A 25,759-nucleotide genomic window follows, 5' to 3' on the forward strand; every position below is an offset into this window, starting at 1 on the left:
CCTAAGCATTTGTGTTCTGTATAGACTGTCTCTTATACACATCTAGATGTGTATAAGAGACAGGCCTACTCTTGAAGAGAAGTGGAAACTTATATTTAAAAATCATCTTTTATGTATGATTGAAAAGGGAATTATAGCATGTTCGATAAAACATGTGACACACACCATATTTTTTTGAAATAATTAAATATAGAAAAATATATGTAAACTATCACAGTAAGCATACTGAAGACATTCCTGAATGTTTACAGTATTGTTACAGTTATATATACATTCTGAGCTGTAAAACGTCACAAACAATTAAATTGAATATTTAAATCGCTTACTTTAGGTAAGCTATTAACTTTCAATGACAATTATAATTAGAAAAACTGTCATTAACGGACATAATATTAATAATACCGTTCTTATATAAAAAGAATTTGTTTCGATCTGTTTATCATTGGAAGGTTATAGCCTATGTGATCCTTTTAAATGAGCTAATAAATATTTGTTGAACTTTTTTTTGGAGATTGTTCCTCCATATTTTATGGCAGACAGTATATCTTTAAGACATTTCGCTAACGATCACCTAGGTACATTTTATGGTCAGTATTAAATTGTTCAAACAAAATTAATCTTCAGAACTGACATTTTCAAACATCGATTACGCATTTACGCCCGTGCCATATGATGAACTATATACACTTTACTTACACCAAGAAAACCTGAACGGAAAATTCCAATGGAAACGTACATACACACACAAAACGCGTTACGGAATAGCAGAAGTTGCCGAAAATTGTTTCATTGACGAAGTGGACTCGCTATTAAGACGATGAAAATAAAATAATGTTAATTGGTGTTTGTTTCATTTGGTGGCTAAGATAGTAGGTCAAAAACATGTTGTCTTAACTGGTTGAATATAGGGCATAAGTAACTCTACCGACTGTTAAGTATCTAGTGTTATGAAACACTATTGAGTATTGAGAAGCAAAATTTATGAATATAATAATAATGCTGGTTGCTCGTTCAAAATAGTCTTCTTGTCTGCAGCGAACTGGAAGCGTTCTCACTCACCTTATAATCTCATCCGACCTGAATACTTTCTCAAATCCTAACAGTAATTTGAAAAGAAAGCTACAATAACGTAATTTTTTGAAATCTAAATTTTGGGCCTTGCACCTCAAATTGTTGGGGAACGGGTGCGGTGGTTTCATTTGCATTGTTTAATTTTCTCACTTTCCGGTTTTCTGCTGTTTGATGTGTTTCATCGGCACAGTACATTGGTCAAAAAATACAAAAAAAGAAAAAAAAAAGCGCTATATAAATGTTGTAATTTATGTAGTTCAATGAAACTTAAATGATGAAAATCAAATTAAAGTTGTTGTCGAGGAATCAAGGCACTGTGGACAATACAAGAAAATACAGTCGAAATTTGAATCCAATGTCCTGAACATTGAGATACACCTCCACATCAAGGTTGGTTGTGTATAGCTGCCGTGTTGCGCATAAGTGAAACTACTGAAGCACCATTGATGTAATAAAGTACAGGCCTCCCTCTAATAAAAGACCTCTCCAATTAAAGAGTTAACATCCAGTTAAAGGCCAATTTTCTGTGGTCTCACATTCACGTCTTCTATCTTTATTATTCTAATTAGAGACTGGTCCTAAAAGTGGAATTTAATTGGAGGGAAACATGCATTAACATTACCTATGTAGTTTGCAATCCATCAAATCATCATACAAAAAATCTTTGTATTGTTTAATAGTAACTATGTCTGATGAACATCATATTATGTGTACTACAGGTACAACCATTACAGAATACACCTAGGGAGTTGTTACCCCCACAACATGGGTAACCTAAGCATTTGCGTTATGTATAGATATAGGTATCCAAAAAAGAATATTCAAAAGTTAATGCTTAGAAGGAAGAAATGATGATCACTATGTATTATGGCATACAAATTCATATTCAACATTTCAATAAAAAGTTGAAATCTGTTGCGTAGGCCTACATAATTGATAATAATTTCACAATTGATGATTTTTCTTTTTTTGTGTATTGCCGCAACACATTTGAGAATAACATTACCTATGGGAACATCCGAGGCAGTGAACTAATTTGATCTCATCATAGCTGAGTGTAGGTAGAGCAACCGAACGATTCTAATCCCAATGGAGAAAACACATTTTTCTCCAACTACTTCAGTCTAACACCTTCATTCCATTCCATGCAGTATATTATTTATAATAATTTTGATCCCAAATCTAAGAACATGTAAATTGATACAAAAATACAAATACTGTAAATCAATTTTATATCTCTTTAAGTTTATCTTCATTAACTTATATCACAGTTATTCTATATATTGTAATTAGGTCAATAACACTAAAACCTGCCCGATGTTCATTCACCCTTCAAGCCTGAATCTGCTTTAGTCAAGAGCTTGTAAGATTTCAAAATTGTTTACAGATTTTCGAGAACAAGATAAACAATTATTAAATGATATATGAAGCCTTAAGTTTAAATAATGGTGTGATGCAAAATATACTAATTTTTACTGAAAGAAAAATATAAATATTAAATTGGTCATTAGCATTTGAAAACATGTACAATAGGCCTACAATAGTTGAATTGAAGTGAACCTGTGGGCTCCCGTGGTTAAGGTGCAGCAAAAGCCAAGCGTAAAGACAAAAAGGTTATAAATGACCTGTAAAATGCATGAAAATGCTTTAAGATTGGCATGCTGCTAAACCACTGGCAAACTTTTAATTATTTAAAACAACAATAACTATAATAATAGTAATAAACAAAAAATAGAAGTAAAAATAATATTGTAACAATCACCTTACAATAATAACATCAAAAATAATAATCATAATATTTAAATAATAATAATAAAAAAACATTAATATTAAATAATAAAAGGACATTTATTTCATGTCCCATATGGTGTAGTATTATCATAGATGTATATAAAAAAGAAGATATACAACTACTGTACATTATATCTAGGTTTAGACACTGACATCACTTGAACTCGCACAATATCTTATACAATGATGTTACTGTTAGCATGATACTCATGGCTTAATAAACCATTAACAAATCTACATAATTAACCTATTCCCCAGTTACACATTTTACTACCAGAAGACAGCATTTCTGCACTTAGATATATATTTTACATCATAATTGACATCATTATATGGATGAAAAAATGATGTAATAAACATTTGTACATGATTCTGTAGGTCAAAAGTAAATTGCTTTCAAATGTCTTTTAAATCTCATATGGTGTAATATTATCATAGATGTATATATAAAAAAGAAGACATACAACTACATTATATCTAGGTTTAGACACTGACATCGCTTGGACTCCTACAATAACTTTACAGTGATGTTACTGTATATAGCATGATACTCATGGCTTAATAAACCATTAACAAAACTACATAATTAACCTATTCCCCAGTTACACATTTTACTACCAGAAGACAGCATTTTTGCACTTAGATATATTTTACATCATAATTGACATCATTATATGGATGAAAAAATGATGTAATAAACATTTGTACATGATTCTGTAGGTCAAAAGTAACTTGCTTTCAATCTAATGCCTACACATGTATGTAAAATATAATTGGAAACCAAAACCAGAGATATAAATATAACCACATAATGCAAGATTGGCATTAAGAATATGGAAAGACCATCAACAAAAATTTAGTGGAAGGGAGGGGGAAGTGGAGTTCAAATATTCCGTAGGAAGGGATAATAATACAGAAAGGGGATAACAAGGGTAACACCTAGCATTACCAGAATGGGACAAATTGTTAATTACTGGTTCATGTGTCTATAACATAGGATGCAATAACCATTTTTAATGTATTCATTTACCTTATTATATAATTGATCTTCCCATTTACAGACTCTTTCCTCTGGTGTCTACACAACACATTTTTTTTTTTTTTTTAAATTTCATAGAGAGATGACACAACCAATCATTAATGATGTTTCAAGGGTAGGATGATTGGAAACCACCTTAATCAGTGTCTTGTAGAGGACTGGCAGATGAGAACATCAACATATCACACGAGAAAATGTGCTAAAGGTTAAGGAGGTCAAAGTGTGAATATCTCCTGTGTCCATGACGAGATGCTTATGAAGATACAAACTGTGTGGCTAGTGCATCCAGCTCATTCTCCTATTGAAAACAAACAGAATAAATAAAATGATAAGTAATAAAGTAATTCTCATGAAGAACATTCTCCTGAAGTCTATTGAAGCAACTCAATCGAAACGTCAAGACTTTCTCAACTACAACAGTTCTTTTCAGAACTACGTACGTGGTGTATCGCAAGCTTCAACATATGTGAGGTCTTACCACAAAATGGGTCTCATGGTTATAAATTCAAAAATTGAGTTTATATTATATTTGGGTAGATCACATTATAAGCTTTCATTTGGTCTTTGAATGGCTTCCCTACTATAAGTAAATCCAGAGATGTGAGCATTTAAAGTTTAGGTGTATAAGAACCATGTTTTGAGAAAATCGGCCTCAAAGATAAACTAACCTGTACAAATAATATGACTAGAATTACAGAATATGTGCAGAGAACACTGTTTTTGGCAAGAAAATTCACTTACAAAGTATACAATCATAAAATATAAGTATAAAGTTATTCAAAAACATTAAAATCAAAATTTTGTAAAAATGTTGACTTTGGCTTGTTTTGGTGAATATCTCAATATGATTTCACCAACGATGCATCTCATTTCGTGGTGAGACCTCACATATATGTAATAAAATAATTAATAACGTACATTCACTGAACTTAAAGAGATGAGCCAAAGTAGTATATCTACTACACAGGCTTTCCAGTATAAAGAGAAATTTAATTTCTAGTCTTTATAACCTTTAAAAGCAATAATAAAATATCAATGATTAAAAGGAATACTTCAAGCTAATATAAAATAAATGGAATAAACAATCATTCATTCATGCATTCATTTAATTAATCATTTAATCAATTTGTCCAACCATCCATCAATCTACCGCTTACTCTACAATTCCATCATTCATTCATTTATTCACATACAGTAATCATTTATTCACATACAGTAATCATTTATTCATATACCATTTGATCTTTGTTAAAAAAAAAAAGAGGTAAATATCAGCATTTCATTTGTTTCTTTATTTGATATAAAACACAATATGAAGTTCATGCCGCCATGCCCACCTCTGCTATTTGGTGTAAATAAAGTAGTAAACAATTGAGCTCTCCTTTCTCCCACTGCTGGATCGCCACTGAACTCATAGGTGCACTCTGTTTTCCCCCTTTCTTCTCTTTATAAACTCAAATTTTTCTCCCTCTTTTATTTTTCGGCTTGACCAATGGGGGAGGGGGGGGGGGCACGGGCCCTCATGACCCTACGCTTGATCCACGCCTGCAATAATTCAATTGCTCTCAATATAATTGTAAGGTGATCTCGGAAAAAGGCCCTTCAGCTTTAATGAAATATTGAAAAAATAACGATGCATTAAGTGTAAACAGAAATTAGACGAAAACCTGGCTGATCAGTAAATTGATAAAGGGAGAATACTGTTACTCTATTGACCAATAAGAGTCCAGAGTACTTGAAACACAATCTGTACTTTATAGCTATGTAAGTCTATAACTGATATGCATCCAAAAACACAGCTTGTGTTTAGACATACAGTAATTTTTGTAGGTTATAATCTTGCATGCAAGTCTTTATATAACAGGTATCTAATGTTATGCCTATCTGTTTTAGATTTGTAATGTCAAGAAATGGTGGTTCCATAATTAGCAAAAAGCTTTCTGATCAAGTTCCACATCATTTCATCGTTTGACACTTTGTAATGGCATTTCAAGCTTTCAAACGTTACAGGGTATTGTCTTAGCTTAAGTTTAAATATCAATACCATAGAGAACCGGGTCAACATTGCAAAGTTCCATTAATATACCGTTTTCTGTGTGCTTTCTTATCGCTAACTCAGATATTAAAATTGTGGGAAAGATTCAAAAAGTTAAACTGAGCAGACCATTGGTGGCACTAGTGTAGGATATGCTGTATGGGATGAGGGCTGATGTTCCCAACTGTAGTGTTATGTGGCTGCCAAGAACCCTTTGGAGAGAGCATAGGGGAAAAAGCTCATGGAAGCTCCAACAATTTAGAGGGGGATTTAGCAATTTTAGAGGGGAGGGGCACCTTTCCCCAATGTGAGGCCTTAGCTCCTCAGCCTGACGTTCATTGTCATAAAGAAATGAATCAATCTGGGGTTGGTCTAGTTTGAACTGTCACCTTTAGCCACTGCAAGCTGCCAAATTATTCTGTTGTGGAAAGATGAGAAATACCTGACATTTTTATATCTTTATATTTTGACCATGCTTTATCTTTTTTAAATTTAGTTTTTTTGCCATTTTTTTTTTTTAAATAAATGCTGTTTTGTATTTTGATGTTCAATTTACATGTTGCTTATGATGCCAAATAAAGAAATAAAAAAAAACAAAACAAAGGTACAGTACCGGCTTACCGGGTAGCTTAGACATGAAGAAACCCTTTGGGAGAAGCAAGTTATTGCACACAACTCAAGCGATTTGAAGACTTTGGTACAAAGCACTCTATAAATCCAACTTACATTGCATAGTTATGTGGCTTTACTCAAATTTAAATTCCATCTCGTTAATTCAAGAGCATTTCTAAAATAATAATAGAGTTTTGCCTTGTAAATCCCCCTAGATCTGTGTGCCTAAGCTTGCCCAATTATCATTTTTCATTTATTTATTTCACCACAAAATAAAAAAAAAAACATTGTACAGTGGAAGGTTCAGTAGTAGTAGAGCATTGCGGCTAACTAAAATTATAACTTATTCTTCGGTCTTAAAAAACGTCTAACTTCCCTTCCTGGGAGCGTTAGACAAAGCAACGTCGTTCGCTGATTATCAGTGGCAGTCTAAACGGCCTGTCAATAAAAACGATCTGTTGCGCGCGAGTCGAGCGTAGTTAGTGCCTGGCTTACAAAAGCAATTAAGCCTCTGTCTACTTCCAGAAGTTGGTCGCATATTAATACTTAAACAAGATTTACATATCACTACACTTGCCTGAAAGCATGCGTATATTGGTGCATTTGATGTCTACGATCCTCTTATACAAGTACAGATTCGGGGCACAGTCTTAATGTTTGGCAATGCAATGATTTACCATTTGTAAGCCTCAACACGTAACATGGACTGGATTAAAATCTGAATATGTGATAATGATCATTTTGAATGCCCTTCATACAGCATAACTGTCAGAAAAAAATTCAGAGATTGAGATCAAAACAATTTTTTCCTGATGTTTTCTTTTAAATACTGTAAAAAAACACATTTATGTTTAAATGTTTTGCCAGCCAGATTTAAAGTGATGATGCAAAGAAAGCTGCAACAGTAATAGTTATGCATCTGCAAAATTAGTTATGCATCTGTATAAAGGATAATCAATATCTCATTTGAATTTCAAATTGAAAGCAATTCACATTGATATTTATTGTTAAAGTTTATAATTGCAACTCACTGTGCTGACAATACAGCATTAAAACAATCACTAACTTCTAATTTCATGAAAGGAAATTTTAATGATAAATATGCCATTTGACAATCTTTTTACGAACAATCACTAATATCAAGTTCACCCTAAAATTCGCCAACAAAATAGAACAAAAAGTAAAAAGATTTTGAGCTGCAGCTTGATGCTGAATCAAATAGAAGGGTCAAATCATGGTGTAATTAGATTGATATTGACTAAGAGGAAGGGTAACTTCACCTTACTTAATTTGTAGGCCTATTTGTATTTTTACCAAGCCTATGTCTAATAGTAAGTAGGCCTAGTAGAATTTTGCGTATCTGTGGTCTACTGTAATGGCTACACTATGTGAAAAGTTCAGCCATCAGAGAAGTAAGGAAAATTTAACCAAATGAAATTTCCAGCTCGGAGAAAACAGTACAGCCCTCGGTGCTGGTTCAAGTTGCTCCACACCCAGGGTTCAGTTGGTAGAACCAAGTCTTCTAGGATTTTAGGACTTAAAATGGAGGTCCAGTGTACACATCTGGCTCGTGTGCACTTTCAAGAACCCATTGCATCTTTTGGAAGAGTTGGGGGTTACCCTGATGCTATGGTTCATTTCAGCCCCTTTTGTCTTGAAATGATGTGAACATTAAGCTGCTATTAGCCCACTTTTTAAAGTGGCTAGGTAGTCACAAACCACATCCATATGAAATTTAGCACAATGACGCTGCGAGTTATGGATTATTCTCCTACCTTTACAGCCTGGTTCTGAAATCTTTGTAGGCAACGTCTCTTAGATAAACTTAGACCTACCATACCATGCAATGTCATGCAGGTTGTTTGTATTGGATTTTTCTTTTAATCAACCTGTAGTAGATATTTTAGAACGTTAATAGATAATTTTAGATAACTATCTATTTTCATTAAAAATTTGAAACAAATTGCATACAGAATATGTGTAGTGTGTTTAAACACTAGCCAGAAGCTAGCAAAAAGAACGACATCGGCAGGGAGACGTACACCAAGTGGTCATATCTTATATCTCCTGGAATATACCTGTATCTTCAACGTGAAACAAATACAGGTGTCAATACAAATTTCCTGCAACATCTTGCAATACAAAAAAACAGAATTGCTGAATCTGTTCCTCAAGTAATCAATCAATTTGCCTGTAAAGAATTAAGAATAACAAACATCTGTTCTTCGTCTATAATAAATAGTATTGATTTCCATCTGTCAAAGGACGGGTAGTTTGATAATAATTTTGTAAATATTTAGTGCATCTTCAGGCTTATAGTCTATTTTCCTGTTCAAGCATTTACTGTTGACATCTATTTGAGCATTTCTACCTGCTCAACAGATTGATGCATTTTCCCCTGAATCAATTGTAACACTGTACAGTGTATTTGAGCTACCAACAAATAATTAATGCTTCATTCAGCATTTTACAGGCAATCAATGGATAGAGAGATTAACAAAAATATATGAATGAATTATGTGAGCTATGTACAAAATATAACCGGACATGAGAAAACTGCTTTAATGACAAGTATTGATTATGTAGTTGTTGGGTTTAAGTGCTTTACTGTTAATATGAGGAACCTACAATGTTGGAATGCTTTAGTCAATTTGTACGGTATTGAATTAATTATGTAAAATCATTAGATTAGCTTTTACAGACACTTCAGATTCTAAAAATAATCTCGGGTGACAGATCTGTTTAAATTAAAGATGATAAGATGATGGACTTTTGTAAACAATTGAATTATAATAACCTTTTTATTCTGTGCAAGTGTTGATATATGCAAATAATAAATTTGCATAGTATTAATATGGGACAAAATATTTTCAACCTTATTAGAATACTGAGTGAACAGTTTAAACTAAAATGGGATAAGAAAAAAATATAATGTGAGTCTGAAAGATGATGATTGGAATAAGGGATGGATACAAGATTAGGAAAACAAAAAGAAAATGGAGAAGGGAAAATTTCCTGGATCACAAAACAAAATAGAGGAAGCATGATAAAATAGGAAAATGAAAACTAAAGATGGAATACACGAAGGAAAATAATGAAATACAAACTGAGAACTTGAGAATTCAATTAAAATGACAGGAAAGATGACAGGAAAGATGATTAAGACATTAAGAGTGTCATTGGTGGTCTTCATATATGGATTATATCAGAAAACAGATAAATCTATAGTGGTTAAACAATAATTCAAAATGACAGAAAAACAATGACATAAGAAGTGAATTGCACACCAGTTGTCTCATCCTTAAGGTTGGGGAAGGGGGTGTTCAATTCCAACTATGTACACTTGCCCCTTGGGGCAATCTACTTTACATTGTAAGGGTGGATTTAGTGAGGAGACGAGCTGGACCCGGCCTCCCCTTTTGGAAAGTAAAAAAAAAAATATAAAAAGAAATTATTGATCGCCCGAAACGCCTCAGAGGCTATTTCAGTGCGCCTCGAAAACAAAAATATCTCAGGGTAAAAACTTTTTTCCTTAGGGTAGTGGGCCAACCTTTTTAGGGACATTGGTCCCCCTTTCGGACATCTCTTGATCTGCCCCTGCATTGTCTCACTGCTAAGGGCGTGTTTCTGCTGAATAACACCAAAAACACATGTTTTTTTATAAACGGTTAAATTCCTTCTGAAAGCATTTCTAGTGAAAAGTGCAACAAATAAAAACACGGTAATGCGAGCATTAGCAGGTGGGCGGAGCTTAAATGACAATCACCAACGGAAGTTGAAGCTGACCTTACTTCTTGCGAGCAACAGAGCATGCTGCGAAAACACACCACGAAAGTATGAAAAAAGTATGGTATGATCTTCAAGCATGTCATCCTATTGGTTTAATTTTTTTCTTCGCCCCGAATTTCCCGCGGATGAGCGATCAAACCAAAGAAGAGGTCAATTTGGGTCACTGATGTGTCATGACTAACACAGTATTGCGTTGCGGCTAAAAAGTGTACCACAAAACATGCGTTTTCTAAATGCAAACCCTATAACGAATGCGTGTAAAAACACGCATTTTTAGAACGCATTCCGTTTCTACTGGGGAAAAAACATGCGTTTTTTAATAACTGTATAGCTTTTACGATTGCCTGTTTGCATGATCAGATGTCGTGATTTGTGTTTCTACGATTTTCCAAATATTTCCAATAGGCCTACTAATCGAGTTCGCGAGTTACATACCATTTACACAGTTTATACTTTACCCAGAAAGTTGTTCATTCATATAACAACTCTTTACTGGGACTCAAACACGGGACCTTTCGCATGGAGAACGTCATAACCACTTGACCACAAAGGCATTGTGGATAGTTCATGCGCCAGGTAGAGTTTCTTTCATTCTTTCAATGTGACTTACGTTACAAATTTGATATAGCACTAATATCGCACATGACTTTCTGAGATCTAAACCTATTTCTGTGCATTATTTTCAGCTTGCTGGAACTCGAACGAAATATTTGTATATAAAGTCATTTATAGGAATAGGAAAAACAGCAAGGGTTTTTCCTATTTAGCAAGCGGAATGATAATAATTATAATAATAATAACAGAATATTTCTTGAATAATAACAGAACAAAAAGAATCATTAAACTATGTCAACAAGCCACTATTTATTTTACAAATGCACAGTGATAGCATTGTGTTTTGGAATGGCTTCTCAAGGTATAAATTCTCAATGTCAAGTCAGGCTGCCGGCCATACCCTTCCGCTGGCGCAAGCGAGCGCCACCCTCTCTTACAGTTGCAGCCATGGTTAAGAGCATGGACTTGCAGGTCCATGGTAAGAGTAAGAGAATACCAGTATTCCATCATGAATTTTATGCTGCTGTTAATGTTTTACTGCTTTTAATTGACTTTCGGCAAACTGGGTTCGGCAAACTGGGTTTCGGCCAACTGGCATTCATAGTTTTTGAGCCGGCAAACTGGTACTCGGCAAAATGGGAATCGGCAAAGTGGTCTCGGCAATCTATGCAAATGAATGCTTATCAATGTGCAAATGCATGCTTATCAATTTAGCACATAACATAATTCATAAGAGATACAAAATGATTACTCAATTTGAATATTTTTCTCTGCAGTGTAGTAAAAATAAGCTATTTAGGTTATCATATGAAAAAGCATGGCTTTCATGTAATCGCTACACTGTGGCTATAGTGTTTCATTGCAATCGTTACACTTCCTAGCTGTCCCTCACGTAATCATGAACAGCTCTCAGATTCAACCGAAGAGTTGTTGCGAGAGCGGGTAGCAATTGCATAGAATCCAGGCTTAACAAGATGAAGTCTAGAAAAAACCTCATGCCACCTTACTGTATAGTACAGTTATACACATTTCAAAAAACCAAGCATACAGTAACAGACAAAAACATTATTATTCAGTCAACAGATTAAATCTAACTTTCCATATTCAATAAAAATAATATTTTAATAAAAGGTTACAGTATAATCAATATACATGGACAGATAAATAATGTTATATTAAAATGAACATTTAAAAAGAGAAAACATAAAGGAAAATATATTAACTCATTAATACAAATTAAATTATTATTTAGAATGAATGTTGGGAATTGTTTTTTGGTGAGAATCAGTTAGTTCAATTGTTCAAACAAATGTTTACAGTAGCTCTGCTCTTATAAAAGAGAAGATTTTTTTTTTTTTTTTTGCATCTTCAGCGTAAATTGAAATGGGGGTTCTGCAATTGCGTGTTAACATTGTACAAAGTATCTTCTAATAAAGCTTGTACGCATGTAGTATAAGGTCGTAAGGTCATCATTAACAAACAAATTCAGGCTCAAGGTTATATAAGCATTGATAGATAGTGTATTTTTTTAATAGTAGCAATTTAGCAATAAAGAAGAATTTTTCTAAGAATTTTTCGAATGATACTGATGGATAGTTCAAGGATATAAAATCACAACTTCTATACATGTAAAGATAAATATTATTCTGCAACACGATTCCCTAAGTGTCGCTCTGAGAGATTCCTTTTATATTCTTTCAGAGATTCAGAAGTGTGCCACTTGTCATGAACTTGTCATCAGAAAACAGATTCCAAATATCACCCGACTTGAAGCTTGAGTTTCAAAAACAGATTCTTATCTATATTTCACTTTCAACATCCACATGATAGTGGATGATTATTATTGTTGTTATTTGATTATGTATTCTATCTATCTCTTATACACATCTAGATGTGTATATATTTCATGTACACTTAAACCTGCTGTTGACGTCATGCAAGAGTTCACAATGGGTGAAGAACTGTATTCAACTTTATTGAAATAAAGTTAATAATTAAACAATAAATCAAATAAATAGCAATACAAGGAAAATAAAAAAAGAAACATGCCTTTAGACTACTCTAAGGGAAAGAAGTATCGTGCCTTGAAATTCGGAAAAATTGAAGTCTCTGAGTTTAGATAACATCAAGTCAGATGTGATTTGTTTTTTTTTTACTTGAGTATTTTAAAATTCTGTTGTTTTTAGCATTTAGTTTCATTATGCCAAGTGATAAAAAGCTGCTCATAAAGGCGTCTTTTTGAGTAGTTACAATCACAATCACAAATCAATTTATGCAATTCAATCCTACATATAATCATAATGTTACAAAAATTATACAAGAAATTGAAATTGTAGAATCTGGGAGACTCTTATTAAGACCAGAGATCGCAAGCGTGCGAGCCACCAAGCAAAAATAAATAATTAATGAAAATTTGAAAAGAAAACAAAAGAACTGTAAACATTTTCCTTCTTACAATAAAATGCAAAATCTCATTTTCATTTTTTTTGTGCAAAAAATTAATGTAGAGTTTTCCCTTTTTTGAATAGATTATAAATACAAAAATATAATTTTCCTTTTATTTTATGAACTCAACTTAATCTAAATTACCGTAAATGCTCGAAAAAGCTCAGCGGCACTTATAAAATTTTTGGAGGCTTTAGTGCAACGCTTATTCGAGAACGGCGCTTATTCGAGAGCGGCACTTATAAAAAATATTGGTGTGGCGCTTTCTATGTCCGTTCCCAGGTTACCTATTTCACGTATTTCCGTAGTTCAGTAGGCCTATCATAGATCCTATCATCGTAAACAAACTTTAAAAGAAATGCTTGTGTCTTCATTGTATTACTTATTCATTCACTGTACAGTATACATTGTATTTAAAACCCTGTTTCATTCACACAGGGTAATATTATATACTTTCGATTAAGCGCTGCAACGCCTGTTCGAGCACTTAACGAAAAAAATCATGTTTGGTGCGGTGCTTATTCGAGAGCGGCGCTTACTCGAGTGCGGTGCTTATTCAAGCATTTACGGTACATTTTTGTTTGTAGAAATAGTTAAAATCAAGCTTTTGCCCTTTGGTTCAATCATACTGAGTTCACTTGTGTTTAAAAAGTGTTCATTAAAAAGATGCTATTACTATTATAAAGATTTATGATACGCTTTAAAGAGTGCCTCTTTATCTCAATGCTTTTTTCAAAGATGAAAATTTACAGACAATGATAGAAATCAGAAAAAAAAGTATGTATCAATTTATCTGTCACAAACCTAACTACATTAGCAGCATATCTGGTCAGTATTATGTTTCCTAGAGCACTGTCATTCAAGGGGAAATGCACTCCTCTGTCTATATCAAATTATTCAATATTTCTCATATAACATCAATAAACTTAATTTATTACTCTGCTTTCTGGTCCTGGTAGCTGTAAATAGAGCTGTAATTGCCTTGTATTAGATTATTTCCATACTACATATAAAAGGCTGGAAATAAGCAAATTAAATAAAGGTAGGAAGGAGCATGTTTGTATATATTGGAGGCAGGTTCAATATTGTAAAGAAAATACAAATTTAGGAAGGTAGAATGGTACAATGTACTGATATGATAGTAATTATCTCTCTGACAAGGGAAGCTATCCCTCACAGTGAGTCAGTCACCCCAACAGAGTCTTCATTGCATGGTAAGTGCATCCCCTGTTGAGTTAACGACATCATTCTTGAAAACCTTGAGGGCATTATGTATTGGGAATGATAATGTTGAAATACTCAATACTGGTTACCCAAAATTAGTTTCCACAATGTGTAGTAGGTCAGAATCGTGCAAAGGGTCAAATCATTAAGCTGGAGAAAGCCATTATCACAACTAATGAACAATGTCCAAAATCGTTAAAATTACAATAATTTAGTAGAGAACCATCCACATCTCCTTCCCTCTGGATGTTATTTAAAGGTTAAAGTTGAACAACACATTATTTCCGATAACTATTACTGTATATCAGTCAATATTCTTCTAAATAACCTCGGCCACTGCTATTAGTTTCATTTCCTTCCAGCGTTACGCTTCAATATAAATGGTCAAACGTATTTCCCTAGATGGTTCATTCGTTAGTAGAAGGATGGTCTGTTAAGCCGCCGCTCATCTTACATAAAAGATTTATTAACTTAAAATCAAAACAAGGTTCAACATGTGAACTGTAGTGAACCTGTATGTAGTTTGGTGGTTAAACTGTTTCCCCTACCAACTGCAGGGTCTTGCGATCAATACACAAGTTCATACTCTGTTGAGCTATGTTGGTTTGTGCTAAGAACTCAACGATACAAATTTTGTGTATACAGTGGTGAAAGGATTGGTAGGAAAAAGGCCGCGATGTGAACGCTCTTTTCTTGAGCCCCATTATCAAATGATATGACAGTACAGCATTTTTTCTCATTACTGGAAAACAATTTTAATTTTCATAAAAGCATTACATTAACTTCAATTGTTATTTAAATGGGCCCTTGAAGATCAGCTTACCTTCTAGAAAAAGCTGAAAGGATCACACCCTACGTAACTGTATGGTTTACCAGCCGCAAATACAGGGGAACATTTGGCTTGGGTACAATTTAATATTTTCTAATCCTCTATTTCAGTAGGTTGGAAATTAGGGATTTTGATTATGAAAAATTACAGGACTGAGTGCACTAAAAACACAATTTTTTTTTCATAACATGGAATCAAAGAGAAAAATGAGTAAAGCTGTGATTGATTGTACTATACACATATTCAATTAACAATACAAATTTAAATGGGTCCTTGAAAAAAATTACAGACTGAGATATTTTGTAAACAATAAGTGCACTAAGAACGCAAACAATTTTTTTCATAACAAGGAATTGAGGAGATAAATGAGTAAAGCTGTGATTGATTGTACTATATACATATGTCAACTGAATATTCAATCACAAACATACTTTAATTGCTATCTCTTGGGTTTAGATATTGAATTGCTCAATCCTGGATGAGGGCGTTCTTTGCTTAATTACTAACCTGTAGTTCCACTTCAGATATTAGACTAAGAATTGGAGCACTGAACAATGATAAAAACACAATAATTTATAGAGTGAGTGGGTGTAATTTCATAAAACTAAGGTTCTGGAATGAGCTACAAAATGTATTTACACAGCATAGAATTGCAGGCGTGGGGAACTACCTATATTGATTATTGCATATCAAAAGGTTATTTATCAGTGCATAAGGAAATTTAAGATGCTAAATATGCACATCTATCTTTGGGCAAAGCAATTTATCTACGGTTTGTCCTTTTCACCCAGAAGTGTAAATAAGCATAAGTTAGGATGCAAGTTTTGGCTGTATTCGTTCTATATGGAGTATCTATACACGACCCAGCATGCTCGCAACGGAGCGGTGGTGTTTCCACATTGCGTATGTCTCTAATGACATAGCCAATAATATAAGACAAAATATTTAAAAAATAGACACTTGCCTGTTTGATCAATAGAGCTATTTAATAAACAACTAGAGTGCTGACAAGGTGATGAGGAAATGCAGTTGTTTATGTGCACCATCCAAGATGGCCGCCATAGAAAAGCGCCACCTTCAGGCTTATTATACATAATATAATCGTAAATAATCCCTCTGACTATTATTTCATTAATCATTATTATTAACATTAATAAATTATTAGACTATTGTAGCCAAAAAGAGGCCAAGAAGATTATCTGGTTTAAAAAAAAGTTCTGAGGAATAAAATCAAAATTGTGTACTGTAGGCTACACAGCAACACTCAAGTTTCAACATAGCTGTATCCAAAAGATTTAGTGCTCTAGTATTCTTATTATAACTTTATGGTTTGATCATTTATCTGTTAATAATTTGCATAATGACAGCTGTGTGAAATGAAGTGAGTCTGTAACTACAAGCTCTATGGTTTAATGTTAAAGGTGATGTAACATTTTAGATATTACAAACAACACAACATATTTGTATAAAATAATGTTAAGAAAAAAAAAGGTCAGGATACAAACAATGGCAATTCCAAGGCAGCAGAAAAACCAATGTATTATAAAGAATATTAAGCAATTTGATTTTATTTGCAAACCAAGAAAGATGAGCTTTTATTCTAATATTATTAATATTCAGCGGAAAAAATACACTGTGTCAATCAACAGTATATATTTTAAAATATGTAACTGGGAAAAAAAAATGTAAAAGTATGATTTGAAATCTACTCATAAGTCGTCCACATTTACATGCAATACCCCTCCCCCTCCCCATGCAATACCCTGTCTCTTATACACATCTAGATGTGTATAAGAGACAGGAGTGAAAACAAGCCACTGAATTTCATCTATAACATGCTGCATCAAACTGATTCATTTATAGACACAGTAAATCACTTGTTTAGCATTTGGAGGTACGTTCTTTCCAACAATTTAATCAAAATAACCTTTTCAAATTGTCTGTACATTCTGATTTAATAGAAATACAGAAATCAAAATAACTTTTCCTAACAAATCTAATATCATCGCTAGTCTGACGCAGCGACATGACTTTAGGCATCTAATGAAAAGGTCATGAGTTTGACTTTGATGTCGGTCACAATTGTCTGTATCCAGCAGTATAAATGGAAACCAGTCTGAATGTCAATTGTTGTGCAATGAAAATAAACTGTATTGATTTTGAAGAGGGAACTGAAGTGGTTGTACACTGTGTATGATAATTGTTATATCCAATAACCACAGGCAAATTCAAAAAAAAGGGGGGGAGAGGAGAGTGCAATGGAAGAGGGCAGCTAATTGTTTAGCATATCCATATTTATTTGAACAATAGCCTTGGGTGTTTATTGTTGAGAAGGGGTTCTTATTTTGGGAGGGGTTTATTCAAGGGAGGTGATTATTCCAAGGAGGCATTTATTTTTTTTGGTGTATTAATGGATATGTATACTAAAAAATAAATGCCCCTACTTTCACTGAAAATAGGGAACTACAGAACAACACATAATTACCATCAAAATGTGTTATAGTGTGATCCTAAAGTTAGAAAAAATGTAATTCTACTGGAGTAAAATATTAATAAAAAAAATATTGAGAGCGATATCTTCAATTATTCTTTTTTACTGTAATTTTTAGGGGGGGGGGGGGTTGGGGGAATGGAGATGGGAGAATGTGTATATATTCAGAATGAGGCTCTGAAGGGGGTCTTTATTCGAGAGGGGCATATATTCAAAGCGGGGCGTTTATTTGAATAAATACGGATAGTTATAAATATTTGAAGAGGTGACCAGCACTAAGTGCATAAAGACCATGCAGTATTTGGGCTATTAGTCCACAACTATTACTATTCTATGATTTCTATGGAAGCTATAAAAAAAATCTTCATTATGAAAGTGAATATGCTGTTTTTTCACTATTCACTGATTCATTAATATACAGTATGCATACATTCATTCATAAAATCAATACAAAACTCATTCATTCACCCACTCACATTCTTCATTCTCTGCTTCTTTCAATACTTCCCAAAATTTGTCTATTCAGAGATGCATTTATTTCTTTACGATCTAGCAGTTTTCAAATGTGTTTTGTGTGTCTTGACAGATTACTGCTATTATCAACGGGAAAACTACGGTCTAATTGAAATCACAGTTTACATATCAAAACTCGTAAATTGTATATTAGCTAATATATCTCACGGGAATACCATGAGAGCAAATGTAATGTATGCAATATGCTACTAAGTCAATTTTTCAATTAGCTTCCAAAATGCAATCTCATCACCACAAAATTGGGAATTGCATGTAACATCCTTCCATAAAAAAATGAAAGACATGAATGCCTTTAATATTTAATATGCCTTCAGATGTTTTATCTTTAAGCAAAATCGTATATTGTAAGCCATTTCTTTTGTCAGAGGGGCCCCACTCGACAGTGATAAAATTTACTTTCGGGGCGTTCCTGTCTCCCGTGTTCTTTTGTGCTTGTTCTTTGCTGTTTCTATTTTTGTAAATTTTAATGTTTTGAGATACTGTAAATAAATGAAAGAATTAATAATAATTAGTAATTAAAACTATTTTCTATAAAACACCAGAACATCAGGGGGTCAATGTCACAAATCATCAGTTTGCCAATCCAATGGTATTAAAATATGATGCGATATGCACATGGGTAGCTAATATGCAAATGAAGTGGTATATAACGTTGTGAAGCCAGAAGAATCATTCTCTGCTCCAGTGTCAATTGTCAAGTGAACACAGCACAGTGTGTGCCTGCCATTAGGTTGTAGGGTAGGACCATGCATGGCGGGGGAATAGCAATACAGTTGTGGATCCCATGATAGATGCCTAACAGTCAATATAAGTAACCAGAACAAGAATATATAAACCTTACATGCAAAAAATCCTAATCGATATTTCATCAGCTTTAGAATGGCAGCTCATATTACAATAAGGAGTAAATGATATTTTGGTTTCAGTATTTCTAGCAGAATTAAGAAGGGCAGCTTTGAAGTTAACGATTGTGTGAAGGTTACACATGACTGCACAAAACTCTGTAGTGAAATATGAATAAAACCTCAAAAATTGTTTATAAAAACCAAAAAAACAGTAACTCAATAGATTTTAAGTACAGTATTATAACATTTAGATAGATCTGAAACAAGGCCATTGTTAAAAAAAATAGTACACCATCTGGAAATTTATTAAGTATAAATAGGTTTGAAATAAAATAAACATCAATTATTATTTACATACCTTACTAATGATGTCCTGTACAAAAGGGTGATTGCTGTTGGAGTCCTTCAGTTGTGTAATATAACGATTGCTTACCTATATCATAGAAAAAAAAAAATTAAAAGCACACCCAATACAATTAATAAATTGTATGTTGGCAGATATTTACCCCATTTACACATTGATCATAATGAACAATAAGATAATCTTCTTACTGACCTGAAAAAAATCTATAAACTTCATAAAATATAAAAAAATTAAAACTTAAAAACGCATGCCATTAATATTATTTATGTATTTTATCATTTATTATTCTTATTTTTATATTTGTTGTACACTTGGAACCCACTTTCTCAATTTCAAGAAGATGGATTTGATGTTCATTTTGTTGTTGCACATGATTAATACATACATGCAGAATTGTTGATAACAAAGCATCGTAAACTTTACATAATAATCAGTCAATTGATCACTTACCTCAGGCGCCTTGCCCATATGCTGTGCCAAGACTATCATGTTAATAAGGGTCTCTGGGTTGTTGCTGTCCTAAGGGTTAATAACAGTAAATAAGCAATAAACATATCATTCATGTTAGTTATCCTCCTGTTTTATTTCTGCGCTGACAAATTAAAAAGGAAGTAGAAGTGCCTAGAGGCCGTAGAAAAGCTACGCTATTTTGTAACACACTTTATATCTTACACAAATGAGAGCTATCTATTTGTTCTGAGTTTATTTGACAAAAACATGATGATACCATCTCATGATTATATATAGGCACATCATGACTATATATGGGCACATCATGACTATATATGGGCACATCCTGACTATATATGGGCACATCATGACTATATATGGGCACATCATGACTATATATGGGCATACAACAGATATTTGTCAAAGAAAATTTGACAGTGGGGACAGAGCTGAACAAATGTTTTTATTATTTGTGATTTGAGGAACAAAGACAAGCAAAGGATTTCATATTTTTGTCTGTAAGACCCAAAAATGTTACAACAGATTCTGTCTAATGTCTAGACCAATGTCTGACTTCAACTGATTTGGAAATATAAGAAACTGTCTGAAAAACACCCCCACACAACAATACAATTTACCTTTTCAAGAGCATCTTGAAGGGCGCCCTCTGCCTCATCATATTTTCCCTGCTGAAGAAAAGCAGCTGCTTGTGCATTCAGAAGAAGTGGGGTTGCAGTGTTCTTGTCTGCTAGGTCGAGGAAGATATAATAGGCATCCTGCAATTTGTCTCCTCCCTGTAAAAGCAGAATAAACATGAAAGAGACAGATCTTGAGGCCTGCCATTAGCATTAGGTTAGATTTCATTTTACATATTTTCACAAATATCCATTAATGGATCCAATGGAAAGAATTATCCAATTTTACAATTTACTGCATCGACAGCACACATATATGAATACATCTATACATCTTGGGTTAGAATTGTTCAAATCCTTAGGTCAGAATACACATACACCAAACTTAAACTTGCTTAAGTTTACTTTTTTTTTTAACAAGGGAGCTGTGATCAAAAATACAAATAAAAACAACTAAAATATTCAAGCAAAATATGTTATGATGACCTAGAGAAAGAGGTTTTGCTTACCACAGCCAGGTTGAACCATGCCTGGGCAAGCTGTGTTAGAGTTGCATCATCATCAATCTCTTGCATGCGTTTTACTTCTTTTCTGTAAAACAAAAAAGCTAGGTATTTACTAGGAATATAACCACGTATATGAGGTGTCATGATAAAATGAGTCATTTTGTATGCCAGAGAACTTGATATATTGAAGAGATTATGTATGAAGTCATATTTTGACAACAATTGATGCCATGATGCCAAATGTTCTGAAACCTTCAATAAATTTTGTTAGTTTTTGTACTTCTACAGTACTCCTTCAATAAATTGATCAATCAATCAAATCGAGATAATTGATATCATCACTCACCTGGCTAAGTCAACCCTATCAAGCTTCAGGTAGGTTTGAACCATCAAAGCAATACTGAAAAAAACAAACAAAACATATGTTGTTGTATGTAACATAGTAAGTGCCAGGCCTAAAATTAAGGGATCAAAAGTTCAAATCAATCTGTATCTGATACAATAGAGCTGAACACTGAGTGTCTAGAGTGTGGCTTGGTGGTTCTCACTAGGCTACATACAGTAGCAAAGTCATGATGAAATATATTACATACATGATGGATACACCTGGAAAATTTGGTATGATACCTAACTAGGAATATGATTTCGATTGATGTCAATTAGCATACTTTTTGATAGGCTTAAATCATCCTTATCACCACATTTATTACATTTATCTGTTAGTCTTCACTGCTAGGCTGTACAAAATTATGACTAAAAGTAAAATTCTATTTTTCATCATCGTGATGGGCACCAAAATACAATTCAAGCATTTTTCTCCGCTGTGCGGCATTATGAAATCATCTGGTCAAAATATTTAATATAATTTATCAAATGATAAATGTAAAAAATTTTGAAATAGCATGAATTGAGTTTATTCCATAGTTTGCAAGCACTATGAAAATTCTTGACCCGAGATTGAAACAAATACTAGCTCCTAATATTATCTGTATGTCGACTACAGTTGTCGGTGTCAACTATAGTCGCCCTAATAGTATTCTGATGGGTTAAGACTGGACAAATTATATGCTGTGAGGTATAGTACTTACCATTCGAGGTCATCAGATGAGTGTAAGCATCTAAGGGCAGTATCATAATTCTAATTGCAAAATATAAATTGATATTCATAACAAAAAAAAATCAAATAATATTAATAATGATAAACTTTTCAAGTTTTGAATATATTTAACACAAGATAATCAGTAACAGTATCATTATTTATAGATCCTGTGTGTGTGTCAGTAAGTCTTTATTTTGACTTTTTGTGGCAAAATAGGCATATATCAGTGTCCAAGAACAACAATTAAAATAATGATTAATACAGGCAATAACTGTTAATCTGTCCCAAAGGCACCCATGTTCTAAGCAGAGCTCAGTACTGTAATTAGTAAATTGATAGTGGATGAGTTACAAGAAACACAAAAACTGACTAAGCTTCGCAAACAGCATGGTAGAGAGCAAAAACTTACCTTTTCATGATAGTAAATGGATGCTGCCATTAGAAGAAATGTACTGTTGCTAACGTCAACATTACTGCTCATTTGACCATCAAGATCACGAACAATCTTCTCCCTGAAAAAGAAAAAAAAGAAAAGAAACATGAAAACATGTTTTAGATCCCTAGTTCTTTTCGGGGACAAGGTTGTTGTACAACATTGGTCTTGTGAAAAATGTTTTTTAAAAAATCTGGGCTGATTTCAGGTTGCTTTGTTTATTTTTCTTTTCATTTTTTTATTTCAATATCTTCAGTAGCTCCTAACTAGCCTTGTTATTTTTGTATAAAAAATGTAAACTGAAATTCAAATATAAAAAAATTCTCTCATAAATTGCCATTTTACGCTATGATTTGGTGGTTGTGGTGCCCTCTTTATCTAACCCATGGTTTGGGTTCTATAACTAAAAAAGCCAAAATCTTTCACCAAAATTAGTAATGAAATAAATAAATTATTAGATTGCTAGATTTCTTTAATAATTTGTTTTCAATAAAATCTTCATTCATTTATTCAAGTCTATTTAACAAAAGGGTCATTGAAAGGTGAATGAAGAAAATGAATAACCCAAAGTACCGTTTGCTTTTATTGGCTAGGTAATCTGCAAGAGTTCGCACCGCAAGAAGCTCAGGAGGCGAGGAAGAGCTGATCTCATCCAAAACAACACCAAACTTGCGCTGTAAATAAACACACATATAATGATACATAGGCTGTACAACAGAAGTACCATAATTATTATATACGGAGAGAATAAATCTTACTGCATAATGAATAGTGTTTAAATACAAAAAAATTGATTCAAAATCCCTGCATTTTTCTATTGATTTTCCAGTGGGTTCATACATATTGGTTCATAAAAATTTCTTAACAATAAATTTAAATTTCCAAAACCTTATCACAGCAAATAAATTGCGCAAAATACCTTTTCTGGGTGTGCGGCAGTGTGACCCCAATGCAAAACGAAAGAAAATTATTTCAATTTCCACACTGTCAAATATTTTTACCAAATTTATTTTCCATGGCTTTCAAGGTCCTAGAAAATACTGAGATCAGTTTGCATAATTTTCCATGACTTTCAAAAACCCATATGAATCAAAACAAAAACATTGTATCTATGCACAAATAAAATACTTTTTAGATGGATGCAATATACTTACACCAGCAGCATATGCTCTGTACATAAAGACATCCCTTGCTACTCTAACATCAGAATTTGAGGGCTGCAAAAAAAATAAATCATATTTCTTGACATCGTCTGCATTTTAAAATAATCACTGCCAGACTATAAAATACTGTAAGGCCTGTGCGGGGAATATATCCTCTGCATAAAAATTTGGCCTAGAAATCTGTCTGCGCATTTGGGGAAATAAGGGCCAATTTCCACGCAAATTTTGCCGAAAATTAGGTTTTGATCTAATTTTATGTATAAAAAATGTATTATGCAGTAATTGCGATTCTGCACACATATTTTCATAGCGATTTACTGTGCAACTTTGAGCTGGTTTTTGAGGTATCATCCGCAAAATTTAAAAAATTTAAATTGTGTGTGGAATATACATTCCCAGCGCAGGCGTTACTAAACAGTCTGGTTATGGAGTAGGATTAGTTACGATTCTCACACCTATTTTCCGTGTATTTGGCGATTGTCTGTGTAAAGTAGAGTGAGATTTTGATTTACAGTACCATCTGCGCAATTGAAATACTTTCACAGTACCTTCATCACTTCATTTAATAAATAATAATTTATTGGATACTCACTTTTAAACAGAGGCACATGTTAAACAAAATGGTGCAAAAACATAAATAATGTACAGGCAAACATATCAATCAAAGTAAAATATATTGATATTATAGAATACTGAAATAAAACATATAAGTAGGCCTAGGCCTAATTCAATAGAAACGTTTCATCACATGTTTTCATCAGCTAATAAAATAGTGCATGTTGATCTTGATAAATTTAACTTTAAAGAAGTTTAGAATAAAAAAAATCAGTAAATAAAAAATGATTAGACCTAGGTAGGCCTAGGCCCTATATGTTAGTAAAAAATACAAACAGAAATTAGGGCCTAGGCCTAGCCTACTAGCTAGAATATCATTTTATATAATCATTTTTTTAACAATTGTCAATTAATATTTATTAACTAATCACATCATTACATAACCCCTCAGTTCAAGTTGTCTTGACTTTACGTTTAAGCCTAGGCCCAGCTGTAATACTGAGTAGTGCCTAGAGCCTAGCCCTAGGCTAGGACCAGCGAGGTCCAGGAAGCCAGGGTCCAACTAGGCCTAGCTAGCCGGTCGCGGTGAGTACGCTACGGTAGGGGCAACGTCGGCACGTTAATCTAGGCTTAAAAGCCTAGAAATCCTAACCATTCTAACCTTAAGATTTTGTGCTTCGTTTATACAATGCTGATAATTCCCAAGATAAAATGCATTTTTAATTTCATACAACTCATCAATATCCCCTTGGTTAGCCATTAGAATTCCAAAAAAGTGTATAAAAACAAGGTTTAAACGTATGTTCTACTCCCAAACAACTCGGAAGTCTGAAGATCGCGACGACGTGGAATATAATACGCCACCAGTGGCCATGTTTAAATTATAAAAATTTCTGTAACGTAGTCATAATAATTATTTAAAATTACATTTGATATTATAAAGATAATAAAAAAAAGAATAGGAGTATTAAGAAAATAGTATAATTATTAAAATAGAAATAAGTATTGATGATTTTTAATAGCTACACAATAACTAGAAGTTTTTAGCCAAAGAAACTTGCCGACCATTTATTAGCAGACGACACTTTAAGCCCGTCCCCAGCAACCGTTTGCCAATCAGTGGATAGCATCCCGTTGCTTGCTTCATCGTGGCCTATGCACTACCTTCGAAGCACGAGTTACTGCAATAAATAAATCTGTTACTTTACTGTTTTCCTAATAATCTAAACTTGCCAATACAAAGAGTAATATATATATATATATTTATTGTGTTTTGCATTCAATAATTGGAATG

General features: G+C 33.2%; 1 protein-coding gene across 1 annotated transcript; it reads right to left on the reverse strand.

The window, feature by feature from the left end:
• Positions 1–1,723: 1,723 nt before the first annotated feature.
• LOC117122539 (coatomer subunit epsilon-like) lies at positions 1,724–25,327 on the reverse strand. Its single transcript, XM_033268133.1, has 11 exons — positions 25,127–25,327; positions 23,902–23,964; positions 23,321–23,421; positions 22,724–22,826; positions 22,304–22,353; positions 21,562–21,615; positions 21,219–21,300; positions 20,713–20,868; positions 20,075–20,143; positions 19,619–19,693; positions 1,724–4,199 (listed from the first exon to the last, which is right to left on the reverse strand). Exons 1-11 carry the CDS (start codon positions 25,223–25,225, stop codon positions 4,155–4,157), a joined length of 897 nt encoding a protein of 298 aa, XP_033124024.1. The 5' UTR covers positions 25,226–25,327; the 3' UTR covers positions 1,724–4,154.
• Positions 25,328–25,759: the final 432 nt, after the last annotated feature.

Source organism: Anneissia japonica, unplaced genomic scaffold (assembly GCF_011630105.1).
Source record: "Anneissia japonica isolate Jap-2015-1 unplaced genomic scaffold, ASM1163010v1 scaffold1889_len2455224_cov183, whole genome shotgun sequence".
Classification (NCBI taxonomy): Eukaryota; Metazoa; Echinodermata; class Crinoidea; order Comatulida; family Comatulidae; genus Anneissia; species Anneissia japonica.